This window comes from Parasteatoda tepidariorum, chromosome 5 (assembly GCF_982258835.1).
Source record: "Parasteatoda tepidariorum strain Cologne lab strain chromosome 5, Ptep-v5.0, whole genome shotgun sequence".
NCBI classification, from domain to species: domain Eukaryota; kingdom Metazoa; phylum Arthropoda; class Arachnida; order Araneae; family Theridiidae; genus Parasteatoda; species Parasteatoda tepidariorum.
Window position 1 is genome coordinate 103,704,403 of NC_141759.1, and position 16,392 is coordinate 103,720,794.

The window sequence follows — 16,392 nt, forward strand, 5'->3', positions numbered from 1 at the left end:
TCGACATCTTAATCGATTAAAAATTTTCATGCTCAATTATTATCGTGTATTTTAATTAAATTCATTAATTTAAATTTGTAAGCAGAAATAACGATTTATAATTTTCTTTAAAGTTAATGCAAAAAATTTTTTGATAGCTTTTCAGTACCATAACAGTTCTGCTAATTACTATGAATGAGATTTGCTTTTTTATTTACTGGAAATACTCATTTAAATACTTAGACAATCAATGCAAAATAAAAAGATTTTTCAGAAAATTTCTTAATTTTTCGAATTTTTTTGAAACATACAAAAACTAGGAGAATGTCAGATTAAAAGAAGAAAAATTCCGTAAAGTCGGCAGCTATGTACATGCATACTAAAATTTTCTAAACCACAAAAATTTCAGTGTTACTAAAATCTCACCAAACATGCTTATTGTCTTAAAAATGTCAAGTAACTTGTTTTTCACTAAATATGCAGAAATTTAAAACAATCTCTAATTTAATTATCCCAATTATTTTTTTATTAGTTACTAATTATGGATGGAAACTTAATTATACACGAAGTTTCTAGTTCAATAATCAATGACAATGCCAGCTACTTAATGTAATCGATACCTGAAGGTTTTGATTTCAATTAACGAATGACTAAGCGAATGTGTAATCCACTTTATTAATGAGATTTTTTTTTACGACATTATGAGAATAAATATACAATATCATACATTTAAGTAAACATACATAAATTTATAAGGTTTTCTAGTTAATTAAGAAAACTATTTTAAATTAAATATATTTAGAGAGACAAATTAAAGTTGATTTCATTTACATCTTAATGAAAATAAAAAACCTTTAATTTTTACCAGAGCACTTATGGACCCAGGCATTTCTAGCCATGCCTCAAAGGTTGATCAAAATCAATGAAGAATTCAATCAATCAATCAAATGAAATTTTTTTAATTTAATATTAAGAAGCAGGGAAGTAATTGCAGGCAAATAATTCAGCATGTTAAAAGAAGCCACACAAACACATAGGAGCACTTAAGAGAAACACATCAATAAAATATAAAATTGCAAGCAAAATTTAACATAATATTTATTCAAATTTATTGTACAGGATATTAAAACAAATATGCTTTACTACAACATGCAGAAAAAAATAAAGAAAATGGTAAATAAGTATGAATAAAAAAATAGTTTAATTAATTTAATGTATAAGTATCAACAAGCAACATGATGGATTAAAAATGCAATTGATAGATAAGCAAAAGAAACTTCAAGAAAAAAAAATCTTCACTATTAATGTATAATTATATTAAGTTTAAAAATGTGCTTAATGATTTGTTAAAAAAAAAACTGATTTTAATCATTGTTATCTAATAACAGATACAGGATTATTAGAACTGAAAACTTAAAAAAAAAAAAAAAAAGAAGCAACAGTTACAATTAAACGATTAAGAAGTACTTTGCCTTTACGTTAAATTTAAAACAGTTAAAACACAAAACTATCATCCATAAAATTAAAGTAGAAGCATATAGTGGCTTCTTCTAAGCAATGTGCATAATAAGTACATAAATAAATTTCATTAAATTAGTTTCCATGTAGATGATTAATCATTATTTAAAGTTATTCTTTTCTGATTATAATTTTATTAAAAAATAAAAATGCAGTAGACACGAAATACTGAAACATTACAAACATAGTCAATTCAAAAATAGGATTTATAATTCAAAATATAATGAAAAAGCTTTTTGCCACGATCATTTTATTTAAAAAACGACAGTTAATAATCGTTAATTTGATTTCGGAATGAAAGTTCAGTTGGAAGAGATTTAAAAAAAATCAACGATGACAAGACATATGATAACATGATTTTAAAATATAATACAACATGCATGAATTATCACTCAAGATGAAACATATCAATTAAAAGAAATTTGTCTCCCCCCCCAATTTTGTTAATTACGCTTTCAGTTTTGAAATAATGTCTGAACAGCAAAATTGTCAGCCTATAATCAGGGGTCCGTCCGGGCCGAATTTACTACCGTTTAGCGGTACCTTCACAAAATCAATTTTAGGTAAAACGGTAGTGTCACAAATTCAACTTTAGGAAAAACGGTAGTTTCACAAAATACTTTTTCTTAAAATTTTATTTTTGTATCCCTTAAGAAACGATAAATCTATATTTTTACTATGTTTTTGTATTGATTTTTTAATATAATTTTTAATTTTTCACAAATTATGTCTTAATTTTCACAAAATAGGTACCTTTCAGTAAAACCTAGACAGACCCCTGATAATGCAACGGTCACATAACTGTCATGAAGCAGAATCATGATTCGCAATTTAAGTTTTTCTAAGCAACATATTTAGTTTTATAAAGTTAACAAAGGCGAGGGATTAAAAAAAAAACAATGAAAACAAGTTCAATAAATAACTATTTTGATGAAACAAATTTATTGCTTAATGATATTGTTAAAACGCAAACAAATTTAGTCACAAGTAAAAAGTATATGATTTGAAACTCCATAATAACAAGTTTTCTCAAGTTATTTCACTTATAGCGAGAAGATTGATATATCATATTAATAGATCTGAAAATTAAAAACGATCGAATTATCTTGGATTAATATACTGGACAAAACAATGTTCCAATCAAATAAGACTTAAAAAATACTGTACAAAAGTAAAACACTTAGATTTTTTTTAAAACTATCAAGAAAACAACAAAAAATTGAAATTTATAAAACACATGAAAAAATTGCTAGAAATTTAATAACAGAGCTAATAATTAAAATCAAAATTTTTTAAACTTAAAATGAAGGGTCATTTCGCACCACAAAGAAAAAATGTTCCAACAAATAAAACTATTATAATAATCGAGAAATTAGGTTTTTTATAAGCTGGAACTTAAATCTGAAATAGTCCGCATCTCTGCTTTTGTATTCCACATAATTATTTAAACTAGTAAAAATAAAAAAATAAATAAAGTTTGTTAATTCTGTTCTTTACATGCAACCTGATTATTTCAAATAAACCAGCCTATTATTAACTTCATTATTATTTATTCCATCGGAAGAAATACACATAAAACCATTTGCATTTTAACATAATTATTTCAACTGAAAGTGAAGTTTATTAATTTCGCTGTCATTTCTTATTGCTGACTAAGTTCAAAATAGAGTTCTTTTCATTTTATTCAACACAATTATTTCAAATGAATCAGTTATCCTTAATTTTCATTCAATTTGAAGAAGTACAGATAAAATCTTACGCATTCAACATAATTATTTAAACTAAAACGTTCATTCATCGTAGATTATTTTTCTTCTATATTCAGTTTAAAAAGGAACACACATGATCCAACATAATTATTTCAAATAAGTAATTATTATTAATTTCGTGTTCAATTTTCAATAGATAAAAATCCTATGCATTCAACATACTTAAATCCTGTTACTCATAAATGTTCCAACAGAAATAATTTCTCTTTTTACAGACGTCATCCAGTGTATTTGAATAAAAAGATGAAGACTAGGATGTTTTAATATAATTTCAAAATATGAATGAATGAATGACAGACCCTTTATTTAGTTCCCATTGTAGGCTAAATTATATTTAGGTCCTTTTGTGATGATTAAATCTCCGTAAGTCGTATGTTGCTCCAGTTCTACAGCTTGCTGCTTTTTCAGAACTAAAAATGTGTAAAATTTTTGTGCCACCTGAAATTCAAAAATAGATTAGAGTGTTAGGAAACTTACAAATTGCAACTTTTCATTAATTTTATGAAAAATTATTTGCTACTTAATAATTGTATTTTAGTTGCTTAGTTTGTAATAGCTAGGGCCCGGATTTTGATGACTTAAAAAATCTCAAATAATGACTTTAAAAAGTGCAAAAAATGCCCTTAAAAATGCAAAAATTGCGCTAAAAATGCCTTATGACACGACTGAAATAAAGTAAAAATATTGAACTAAAACAATGTTTTACTCTTTAAAATTATTATGAGTTATTTAAAAAAATATAAAGCAATGCAATACTTGTTCTACGTTCATTAAAGTTTGAAAAATATGTTTTATGTCCTAAAATAACAAAAAAAGGAAAGCTGTAACAAAGAATTACTTCTAAAGATTTTATATCAATCAATAACAAAATGGAAAAACATAATGGCATGCAGGTGGTATTGAGAGTTACAATATGAAATGTAAAATCATAAGACAAATCTTGCATTTCATGTAATAAAAATGCCCAAAAAAATAATAAAAATTGGAAAAAATTAACAAAAAACTTAAAAAATGCAAAATATGCCCCAAAATTTAAGAAAAAATTCCCTATAAATCTAAAAAAATGCTCTAAAGGACAAAAAATGTCCAAAAATGCAAATGTCATCAAAATCCAGGCCTTAGTAATAACTATATAATAGATTTATATCATTTTATTTAGAAACATTAAGTACTTTAGCAGGGTTGCCACTGAAATCTGGTAAAAAAAAATTCCCCGTGTTTTCCTGTGCGTATTATACACAACGTATTAAGAGAGAAAAATTACTGTAATCTTGTATGAGCTCTCATGGGTAAACTATGCTAGTTTTAAATGCTGAAAAAACTTGCTATAGTAAATGAAATAGTTCAGTACAGCTGAAATATCTTCCTTAAATATCCCATAGATTGGCTTTTGAGTGGTCACCAATTTTTAAAAGTCGAAAATAAAAATTCCCTGGATTTCCCCCCAAATTCCCCGCTTATGATTTAGGCAACATTTGGAAACAATTATCGCCAGAAGCATTGCAGTAAATCGTTATGTCAGGAGGCAGCAGATAAGGCATGCACTAGGCTGTAGTGTTGATGAAAAAGAAGAGTTCAGAGCCACTGAGTCTTTTTTTGCTTCAATTTCCAGAACAAAAATAGCAAACATGTAAAACAATGCTTCCAAAAAAAAAAAAAAAAAATCATCATACATTTTTTTGACATTTCAGAAAAACATTTTTCAGGAATTCAGGAGATTCTGCCAATGGGAGAATTGGCAGCTATGATAAATAGATTGATATTATGAATCTCACCTGCTTGCGTTTATTATTCCTGACAAATTCATTAAAATTCACTTGATGAAAGGTTTCCAGTCTGTTGTGAATACAATGCAACAGATGTGTAGTCCTTTTTGTCAAAATACGCTCCTCAAATTGTTCATATGTTTCATCTGCCATCTGTTCATCCGGAACCACCTACATTTTAATATTAACAGGAGCTTATTATTAAATTTTTTAATGACAAAAAATACTTAACAAGCACTACAGAATTATTAGCAAAATGTTAGGTTTGGTAGCTTTGCAGAGCCTAGGTTTAGATGTTCCAAGGCATAGCTAAATCTTTTAACAAAAATTAAGCACCTTTTCAGGACTTTTTAAGCACTCAAATATTTTTAAGTACTATATACATCAACAAAATACAAAATAACTTTCAAAGACTTTATATGATCATAATAAAAATAACTAGTTTCTGACAAAGAACTCTTTTCTTGATTATATTAGCCGTTATAAAATGATCGAGAGATTTTTCGGTTCGATATCAGAGGGTGAAAAATTAAGTCTGAAAACACCCAATGAAAAAAGCACTCTTAAAGAACGAAAATCAAAAATAAGACCTTTAAGCACTTTTTAAAAACGCTCCTCACAATGTGTTAAACTTTGATTAAAGAAGCTATTCCAGTTTTTTATTAAACTATTAGTTATTATTTTTTACAATGTAAATAAAAGAATTTATCCAAAGTATTTTTTACAATGTAAATAAAAGAATTTATCCAAAGTATTTTTCAGCAAAATTTTCTTACAAAAAATACACACTTTTTTTAAGCACTTGAAAGTTGTTCACAAATTCTTTTGATTCAAAAACCCCACAAGGGCAAGATTTCCCCCCCTAAATACCCTGGTTTATACAGAGATCAAAAGAAAAAATACAAGGAGTCTAAAATTTTAAAAATTGCCTTATTTAGGAAGAAAAAACTTTAAATAAAGATTTACTCTTAGAACAATTTATTAGTTACAAAAAAAAAAAAAGCTAAAAGACATATCTTACTTTTACTTTTGAAATACTAAATAAACTAAAAATGCAAATACTAAAATTTTCAAGAAATGCATATCTTGCAAAAGAAATTTCTCTCCAGGCTTAAAATTTTAAAAATTGCCTTATTTAGGAGGAAAAAACTTTAAATAAAGATTTACTCTTAGAACAATTTATTAGTTACAAAAAAAAAAAAAAAAAAAAAGCTAAAAGACATATCTTACTTTTACTTTTGAAATACTAAATAAACTAAAAATGCAAATACTAAAATTTTCAAGAAATGCATATCTTGCAAAAGAAATTTCTCTCCAGGCTTTCGAAGTAAAATTTGTTTATGTTATACTACTCATTGTTTCATTATATACACACATGTATCTATTTTCCATTAATTAATAAATCTAGTATAGATGTATTATACAGGATTCATATTCAAAATGGACATAAAAAAATAAGATATTTTTTATTTTGACAATTTAGTTTTTCACATTGAAAAACAGCCCAAAGTTAAGGGAAGATAATTCGATTACACATACTTTGAACATATTAACAGTGGTGAGATTTTACATTTAAGAACAGTGTTTTTTTAACTTTTGTGTTCAAATCATTTTTATCACCCATAGTTATCAGACTTTGTGGTTTGGAAGTGGCAAACATTAGTTTTTTTAAGATAACGACTTTTTTTTTTTTTTTTTTTTAAAAAGTTAATCTAACTCTCAATTTGACAAAAGAGTGTGAAAAGTGGGGAGAAAATACTTACGGGTCCAACACTAGCAGGAGCACCATAATCCTCGTCTCCATAGTCCATATCATCTTCAGAAAGGTGATTCTGGGTTTGGGACTCTGGTTGTTGTTGTGGTTGTTGCAGTTGCTGCTGCTGTTGTTGCTGCAGATCACCTATCAAGGAATCAAACAAATCGTTGGTTTCCGAAGTATGGGTGTTGGTGGGAGCAACTTGATTTTCTTGAGGTTCAAGAATGGCTGCAGCAGCAGGAGGAGGAGGTTCAAATGTAGGTTGCTGTAGTGGAGGTTGAAGAGGATGGAGGGAAGCTTCCGGTTGAGCCATGACCTGTGGCGGAAGTGGAGAGGGAACTTCTAAGGAAGCTTGAGGATATTGGTTTTCTGGACAAATTTGAGTGGTTTCATCTTCTGGTATTGGGTTATGGATTTTCTCCACATTGTTGTATGGTGGAGGTGGAATATCTTCCAAACATCTATAAGAATTTATTTTCAGAGTTAAAATACCATATTTTTTAGACATCATAAATAGGCAGGGGTCTGCCTAGGTTTTTATGCGAGGTACCTATTATGTTAAAATTTAGACATAATTTGTGAAAATTAAAAATTATATTAAAAAATCAACCCCAAAATATGGTAAAGTAAGAAGATATTTTCAAAACTTGCCCTTACAAATAAAAATCAATTATGAGTGGTAAATGTTTATATATTTGTCCCCATTTTTCAAAGATAATTTTGCTATTGTAAAATTTTGGGCTTAAAATTGTATCGAAATTTAAAGAAAAAAACAACAACATGCATTTAACAGTACTTGCACTAAAAGTTATTTTCATTATGAGATCATTTCCCACGGGGTCATATAGAAAAAAAGTTTCATAAAAAAAATAAAGGTATGTTAGAATAAATTTAGAACAATGTTCAAATTTCAACCAACTGTAAAGTTTACCAAGGGAGTGTGTAGTCGTTTAATAAAAAAAAAGGAAAAAAAAAAGCTTGTTATAATATGATGTAAGTGACCAATTAGGCTGCCATACCGCACTATCTGACCAATCACATGCAATCTATTTGTATCTGCTTAATTGACTCTGGTTTCTTATGGGGATACAAAAACAAAATTTTACGAAATGGGGATCTTAGAACTTTTTAACAGGCATTTTGTGAAACTACCATTTTTCCTAAAGTTGAATTTGTGACGGTACCGCTAAACGGTAGTAAGTTTGCCCTGAACGGACCTTTAATGGGAATATATCAAATATTTGGCCACTATTGGATATTTTGGTAAATATTTGGTCAACCTATTTTTTTTTAACCAAATTGTCATTTTTGGAGAAGTATCTCAAACAAGTTTTATTTTTATTCTGTATCGAATTTGAATAGATTAAGATTTAATACAGAATAATGTAAAATCAAATTTTTTTACTACACAATATTAGAAAAAGTTTTTACACATATTTGTTGAGTTCTAAAACTTGCTTACAAATTTATGTTCTGAAAAAAAAAAGAAAAATGAAAAGGTAAGATTACCATCACAGTTTTTCTAGAAAATAGTAGCTTACATATAAAAAATAGTAGCCTTCAGTCTCCTCTAAGAAATAATTAAGATGCTATTTTCACCCATGTAGTGGAGTATTGGATAATTATTAAAGTAAAACAATTAAACAAAAAGAAAAAAATGTCACAAATACAACAAATTAAAACTTAGTTAGACAAGTAATACAGGATGCGTAACCAGATTTTTCAACAAAAAATAAGCACTAGAAAAATATTTTTAATCACTATCCAAAATAATAATTATAATTAGGACTTGTGCAGTAATAAATTTTTTTTTTTTATCATTTAAAGTTTTTAATTTATAAAGATACAATTAATAAAACTGAAAAATTTCCCATAATTATGATAAAATAACTAGTTTTTGATAAATATTGCAGAGAAAATTATAAAAATCATGAATTATTTGTGAATTAGAAAGACAATCGACAAGGCAAAGAAAAAATATCTTTTTAAAAGATAGAAAATGAAACAGTTTTTTATAAACCCCGAATAAAAAAATAGCACCTTTAAGGGCTTTTAAAAAATGCAAATCAAAAATAAGCACCTTCAAGCATTTTTTAAAAACAATACACACCCTGTAATAGATTAGATCAGGGATGGGCAAACTTTTTTGGTCAAGGGCCAAAAATCGGAAAAGAAAAGTTTGGGGGGCCCATCCCTGGGTTAGATCATTAACTAATTCAACTACTACTTCAAAAGCAGAAAAATATTTTTTTCATTTCACAAATATGAATAAAATAAAAAGAAAATGAAATAGAAATAAATAAGTTCAAGATTCATAAATTATTTTCATCGCACAAATTATTTTCTTCTTTGCATTTCGTAAATAATCATCACAATTAAAATATCATGAAATTTGTAGTAGTAATTGCCGAAAAAAAGATAGGCGAGAAATCACGCAAATCAGACACCTCAAATGTGTGTTTCATTTAGATTAGGTTGTTGTAATACATAATATCATATAAAAAAATATTGGATTTAAAATATATAAAATTCGATAGAATTATTGACTCAAAAAATTAAATACTCAAATGCACAATTCAAATCTCCCATATCGTTTGAAATATATCGAGATTTTTAAAAACCAAGTGAAAATCAATATCAATAACTGCCGAAAATGCAATTGAAACATTACAGTGATGTTCGATACTATTGGCCTAAATTTAACACGTCAAAAAATGATTACCTAAATGCATGATTCAAATATTATGTGTTGACAAAATCATCAGAAAAATAAAAACTCACATAGTCACTTGTGAAATTGATGTTTGACCTGTGACTATGTGAGCTTTTATTTTTCTGATGATTTTGTTTGAGTTTCTTTTCTTAATTTGTTATTTATATTGCATGTTTTTTTCCTGGACTTCTATACAAAACCATCGGGGTACTGAGGGAGTTAATTTAAGCATTTGCTTCTCCCTAAATTAAAAATGGTTTTGTTTTTATGGCTACCGGGGCCGGTACCCCCTGAAGACGTCGGCTTCGGTGGTCATATTTTCGTTTTTATTTCCTTCATTTTCTTTTTCTTTATTACAATGAATGGTAGACACAATGGTAAGTTTAGAAATAAAGAGACTGATACCTGTTCTCAGGTTCCTGGAAAGATTCTAACAAAGAATGGGACTGTTGCATAGCAGCCGGTAAAGGAACTTCATCTGGTAATACCGCTCCTAAAGAAATACCTTGTCCCTGAAATACAGAAAACATGCAATACAAAATTTATTAATTATTTTTTCATGCCGATAGGTTTGAAACTGAAATAAAAAATTCTTTATTATTAAAATTTATCATTCAAGAAACTATTTATTAATCACTGTAATACATCCCATTTTAGAAAATTTCTAGGGACTGAAGCAATCGCTACGCAATAACAAAAATTCGTTATACGGATATGGAGAATTTCAACATTAACTGAAATTATTTTGTTACCTCGGAATTTTTCGCATTTAAAATAATAGATATTGCCCTTAATTACAGCTTTGATTTATTTGTATTCTACAAGTAAACAATTAAAATAAAAGCTCACAAAAATATTTAAATTAAAAGGAACAATTGTTTCATTTGGGAATTCGGAAAATATTCTTTAAAAAGGCATTATACTTTAATAACTTAGACATCTGAAATTAAAACCTTTTTTTTAAAATACTCGAATATTTAAATAATCAAAACATTTCACGAACTACAAAAAGAAAGGAAATAAAAAAAAAGACTATAATATGACTACTTTATAGCAAAATAACATTTTTGGGAGTGTAGCTACATAAATTATAAAAAAATTTTCCCTGCCTAAGTTTACAACATTTCCTTGATTTTCAGTAGTTGCTAAAATATATTTGCTTTCAAGCCTTCTATTAATTACCTGAGATGAGAAATATTTTGAAATTTAACTTTTAAAATCTTCAAGAAAAAAAATTTTAAAACTGCACTTTACCTCGCTAAGGATAAAAAATACTAAAAATTCTAACAAATATGTAATGGAAGTTAAACACCTTCACTTAAAAACGAGCAGATTTTTCTAGAATTATGAAGATGCCGCTTTGGTGTCCATAAATTTTGCGAAGGTAGTGAGGAACAGAACTAAAATTGCTCAGTACCTGCTGCCACATGTTTTCAAAGTGTTCTTTAAACACTATTCCCCTTTAAAGGCTTTCTACTTAGAAAACATACATAACGAACAAAATTAAAAGAAAACATTATTTAAAGTTACCACTCTCCAGATAAAACCTAATTATCTGAGATTTCCAGAACGAAACTTCTTAACATTTTTCAGAATTTGTAATGTAAATTATTGCGATTTTATATCTACAATTTACATATAACATATTCATCAGGATTATGCAGAAAATTAACTCATTTCTTTACTTTTTTGCACAGATAAAATGAAGAATAAATGAACATAATAAAGAATTTGTGTTTCAGAAATTCAGTATTAATTTTATCAAAAGTTCTATATAGACGAGAATTGATTTCTTTTAAAAAATAAAATAATAGAAGATTGAAAAATACCAAATTATCAATTAAAATAGCAAGGATGACAAGAAAATAAATTAGAACACTGTTGTATAATGATTAGTTAGGGGGGAAAATGTTTAAATGTTCCTAATAAATATAATCAACACACTCAGTTTTATTTATTTTTTTTGTTGCTATTACTCTAAAAATTTTGAGAGAAGATTGTGAACTTCTTAGAGAATGCCCCGTTTTGCAGAGAGTCATTATTCTGTTTGGCACACATGAATAAACTCACCATTGAGTCCATGATATGGGGAATATAGGGTGATTCATTATGGAGTATTTGTTGCATCATGTGATCCTGAGAGGCCATCATTTGCTGCTGTTGGTGGTCAACATTGGGGGAGAAGGCATCAAAATAGTTTGGCGCATCAATGGGAGGATGCGAGAGTGCAGACTGACGTGAAGTTTCCAGGTGATATGAGTCCGCAGGTATAGGGTCCTCAGATATTCTTCTTCGCTTGGATGATGTTGCTGGTCAAGCACATTAAAAAAAGAAAAATACAATTTTATTCAATGTTCAATGGTTGCTAAGCCAAGCAAAAAAATTTAAGTTCTTTAACCCATTTTAGGTCTAGCATAGAGATTTTATAAAACGTGGCTATATGTTCATTTAAATACGCTTGCATTAAGACACTAAAAATTCTGTGTATGAAAAAGTATATTTTATGTAAGAAATAAAATGCTGCGTATACGCACTATTTCCCAAATTAATGAACAAACCATTTAGTTGAATGCTGGTTTTTTTTCATGAAATTTGTTTTATTATTTCTTTAATTTACTAACTTGAAACTTAAATCCATCATAAGAACATATGATAAATCACAAAAGGAATAATTACACATTTTCAAAAAATTTTGCTTGTCAATAACCGTTTTAAGTTAAAAAAATTGAATAGTTTAAAAAATTTCTCAACAGAAAATGTTTATCCAATTGAATTACTTATATATATTGGATGTGTTCAGAACCCTTGACAACAGCAGAAAAATAAAATTAGCTAAAAATATAAGTCACATCATTTATTAAACCGTTTGCCAAAGTGGGTTACATTGAAAGAATAATTAAATTTTACACTATAGTAGAATAAGACCTGACAGTGTTGTCACTCAAATCTGGAGGGGGAAAAAATAAATAATAATTCCCCGTATTTTCTCTGTACATATTGTAAGCAATATATTAAAAGGAAACACACAATCATTGTGCTCTTGAGAGACCTATAAGTCTAGCTATATTAGTTTTAATTGCTGGAAAAACTTAACAGAAAAAATGTACAGCTGAACATGCTTAAAACAAATAATGCTAGAGGTAATGAAATAGTGTAGTATAGCTGGAATATCATCATTTAATGACCCATAGATTGCGTTTTGGTCACCATTTTTAAAAGTCAAAAATGAGAAATAAAATTCCCTGTATATACATAAACTTCAATGTGTAATTTATAAATTTCGTTAATAGGAATGCCGATGTGAGGTTTTTAAATAACGGGAATATGAACGGGTGACATGTAATTTTTAAACTGAGTGGATTCAAATCGCAAAGTGTGAAGGATGTGCAATTTTATTAAAAAAATTGTGTGAATAGGAATTTTGATGTAAGATTTTTAATTCATGCGAATATGTATCACGATGAGTAATTTGAAATCAGGTTTACATAGAAGAAATAGGAGTCCTTTGTTTGGCGGTCGGGGGGTATAAACAGGAATTTTACAGGAAAAGCAAAATTTATAATTTATTTTATTAAATTGAACAAAAAAGAAAAATTCCACCTAAAAAACTCCTCCATGTATATAAAATAGAGGCAAAAATCAATAATTAATTGTTTTTATATTTACAATTAATTTAATTGTGAGGGAAGTCAAATTGAACTTAGTTAATACAGTACACACAGGAAATTAATATGGGTACTAGGCACTGCGTTATATTGGGACACTAAAATCTTCAAAGATATTATTAATTAATTGGAACACAAATAGCAAAATTCTACATCAATATATAATCTTTTTTTATTCTGCAAACTAAGAAAAGCTAAGAAATATCAAAATACCTTCTTCCAATCGACAGATTTCAGCAGCTCCAGTCTCCTCTTCACAGAAGTCTTCATTGTCCACAGACCTAGTTGTCAAATGCCTTGCATACCCCTTTAAAGATAAAATTCATTAAATTAAATCACTAATGTAAGGTGAAGGGAAAAATTAACGATCAACTTTCAAAACATTTACAGAGATACAAAATAACTTTGTCAGAACATACTATTGAATAAGGTAGAATAAAATTTTGTGTCACACCAAGAATGGACACTTTTATACAGCTTTAGTTGATGGAATATCTAAATTTCACAGGGGTATATATACTTTTTATCATCAAAAACGACAGCATTGAGACAGAGATAAAAAAAAAGAAATATTTTATAACTTTCTAATAAACAGGGCTAATCTTGAGTTCAACTCAAAAATCCAGAAAATTTCTTGAGTAAAATCATTAAAGACGCATAATGTCTTTATAAATTTAAATCATTGATATTTTCAAAACATTGAATTCTAAATAAATTATATACAGCATAACTTAAATGAATAATTATGTATTATCTCTAATTTATCTACCAGAAAAAATATTTACAAATGAAAGATGCCAAGTATAAATTCTAGTTCTTCTTGGGCACAATCCGGAGCACAATTACCCCAAGGATAAAGCAGCAATCAGCGTTGTTCTAACAAGAACAGAAAAAAGCACAGCATCTTGCTTTCTGTCTAGCACCACTATTATATCACCACTAAAAAATTTTACAACTCATTTTGATGAAAGATGTTTCATTTTGAACTGCAGTCATCAAAGCTGGATTATTTGTTTTTATTTTTTTAATATTTGTTTAATATTATTTTTAAACCAAATTTCATAATCAATCAATTATTTTCCCATCAAAATAAAATTACTGGTAGTCCTAAAACAAGTATAATAAAAAAAAAAGGTACCTTAATAATTTGTACATATTTGAAGACAGTCCTTCATCAAGATAACAAATCGTTTTAATTTAGTTTTATATTTATGAAATAGTATATAGATTATAGTTTTACATATATATGAAATGCAATACAACATCACTGCTTATATTTAATAGGAATTAAGACTAAATGAAAACTAAAAGCAAGGTATCTGCAACATTTCAGATTTTCAAATTCATGACTTATTCCAAGAATTTTTCACGAACTTAACGAAGTTAATATTTACTGTGACAAGAACACAACAATAAATTTAAAGAAGCATTATTACAACATTGATATGATAGGTATAACCAAAACTATTATACTCTGCATCTTCACATTTATAGATTTAAGCTGAAAAACATACAAAAGCAAGTAATTTTTTTCCTGCAGAATTATATTCTAGATACTTTTCTTGTTCGGTAAGGGAAAAAGTACAAAATGTAAGGACTTTTTGTTCTCCTTTCAGAATAAAAAAAAATTCACCAATGACTGGCTTGCTTCAGCTAAAATTTCAAATTGATTAAAGAAAAAAATAATAATAAAAATTCTGAAACCACAGAAGTCTAAGAGATAATTCGCTCTAGAAATGACGTTTTTTCGTTTATTTCCTGAAAGAACACAACTTTTAAAGAACACGATAAAAACACTTTATATTTTAATAAAATATGACTGTGAGAGGGGAATTTGTTATAAATAAAGATATTCGGAACACCATGAAATTGGGGGGAAATTAGATTTTTTGATGACCTAAATCCATGACTTTCCAAGATTTTTTAAAAAAAAATAAAATTAAAATCGTGACATTTCACGTCAAATTCTGTTCAATACTGAAATTTATGATTTTCCAGGTGTGCAGATACCCTGTAAAATTTTTTGTCTTAAAATGAAAACTAAAAGTTGCAATATAATCAAAATTTTTAAAAATTAAGACTTACAATTGTTTTGCAGACAGGATGCTCCTATACGATGAAAATTTTAAAAACTACATTTTTCAAATTTATTGAATTTTTATTATCCTTAAAAAAATTGTTTAGGTGGCAAAGTGTATAGAATTTTTCATTACCCTTGACAAAGTTTTTGAAAGGATTTGATGTCCAGGAAGAGCGAAAAGCTTCTCCACACCCCCCGTTTCTTTCCAATGCATCAACCTTTTAGTGGGAGGGGCCAGGTCGAGGGTGGCAACGATGTCGGTGGTATCGGACAGTTGAGTCTTCATTTCTTCACCCGATATGCTCTTCACTTCATCCACTATAAGTTTTCTTTTTCTTTTGGTTTTCACTGTTCTCTCAACTCCTTTAAAACATCATGAAACAATATGTTAAATACAAAGACACAAATAAAAAAAAAAAAACTATAATGATCACAGTTAGATAATATAGATCTACACCATGTTCCGATATACTTGTAGAAGAGAATTTAACAATGTGAAATGTGTACATTGCTCAATGTACATAACGGAGCAATGTGTTAAACCAAAGATATGAATAAAATAAAATACTATAATGATGACGGTTAAATAACACAGATGCACCCCATGTTCGGATATACTTGTGGAGATTATAAAATGTTAATAAATTTGCTTAAACATTTACACTAAAATACAATTAAAAAAAAAAAAAAAACATGCAAAAACCAATAACAGAGTTGAAAGCAGGGCTGGAAAATATAAAAACTAAGGATAAAATTGCCTTCAAACTTAATGATTATTTAAGGATGCTTCTTTAAAGGGAACAATCTGTAAAATACCAACATGGATTCACAGATATAAAATTGGTAATAGTTATAGTAGTCCCTGCACTTAAGTGAAAAGAAAATTAAAGATTTTTTAAAAAAAATTATCAAAAATTTCTGTTTTGGTTTTCTTTTCTCACAAAAAGGGGAGAAAATTGTCTAAATACAGAAAATCGAAGTCGTAACCAAGTATTTCTTATGATACAATGATAAGGTGGGAGTAGAGAGATAAGAGCATTTTATATATTTCTCCTACATCAAGTGCTTTTATGCCATCCAATTAAGGGTAATTGTCTCCAACACTGGAAGTAGATTAATATCGAACTTGAAGCGCTATGAAGACTT

General features: G+C 27.8%; 1 protein-coding gene across 1 annotated transcript in view; it reads right to left on the reverse strand.

Annotated features, from left to right (window-relative positions):
• Positions 1-1,052: 1,052 nt before the first annotated feature.
• Positions 1,053-16,392, reverse strand: part of vtd (RAD21 cohesin complex component verthandi) — a 28,024-nt gene continuing 12,684 nt past the window's right edge. The window contains exons 8-14 of the mRNA XM_043049325.3: positions 15,380-15,609; positions 13,380-13,473; positions 11,572-11,810; positions 9,907-10,013; positions 6,796-7,249; positions 5,042-5,203; positions 1,053-3,704 (exon numbers count right to left, since the gene is read on the reverse strand). Coding sequence (XP_042905259.1) covers positions 3,573-3,704; positions 5,042-5,203; positions 6,796-7,249; positions 9,907-10,013; positions 11,572-11,810; positions 13,380-13,473; positions 15,380-15,609 — 1,418 coding nt within the window. The 3' untranslated portion in view covers positions 1,053-3,572. The remainder of the gene's footprint in view (positions 3,705-5,041; positions 5,204-6,795; positions 7,250-9,906; positions 10,014-11,571; positions 11,811-13,379; positions 13,474-15,379; positions 15,610-16,392) is intronic.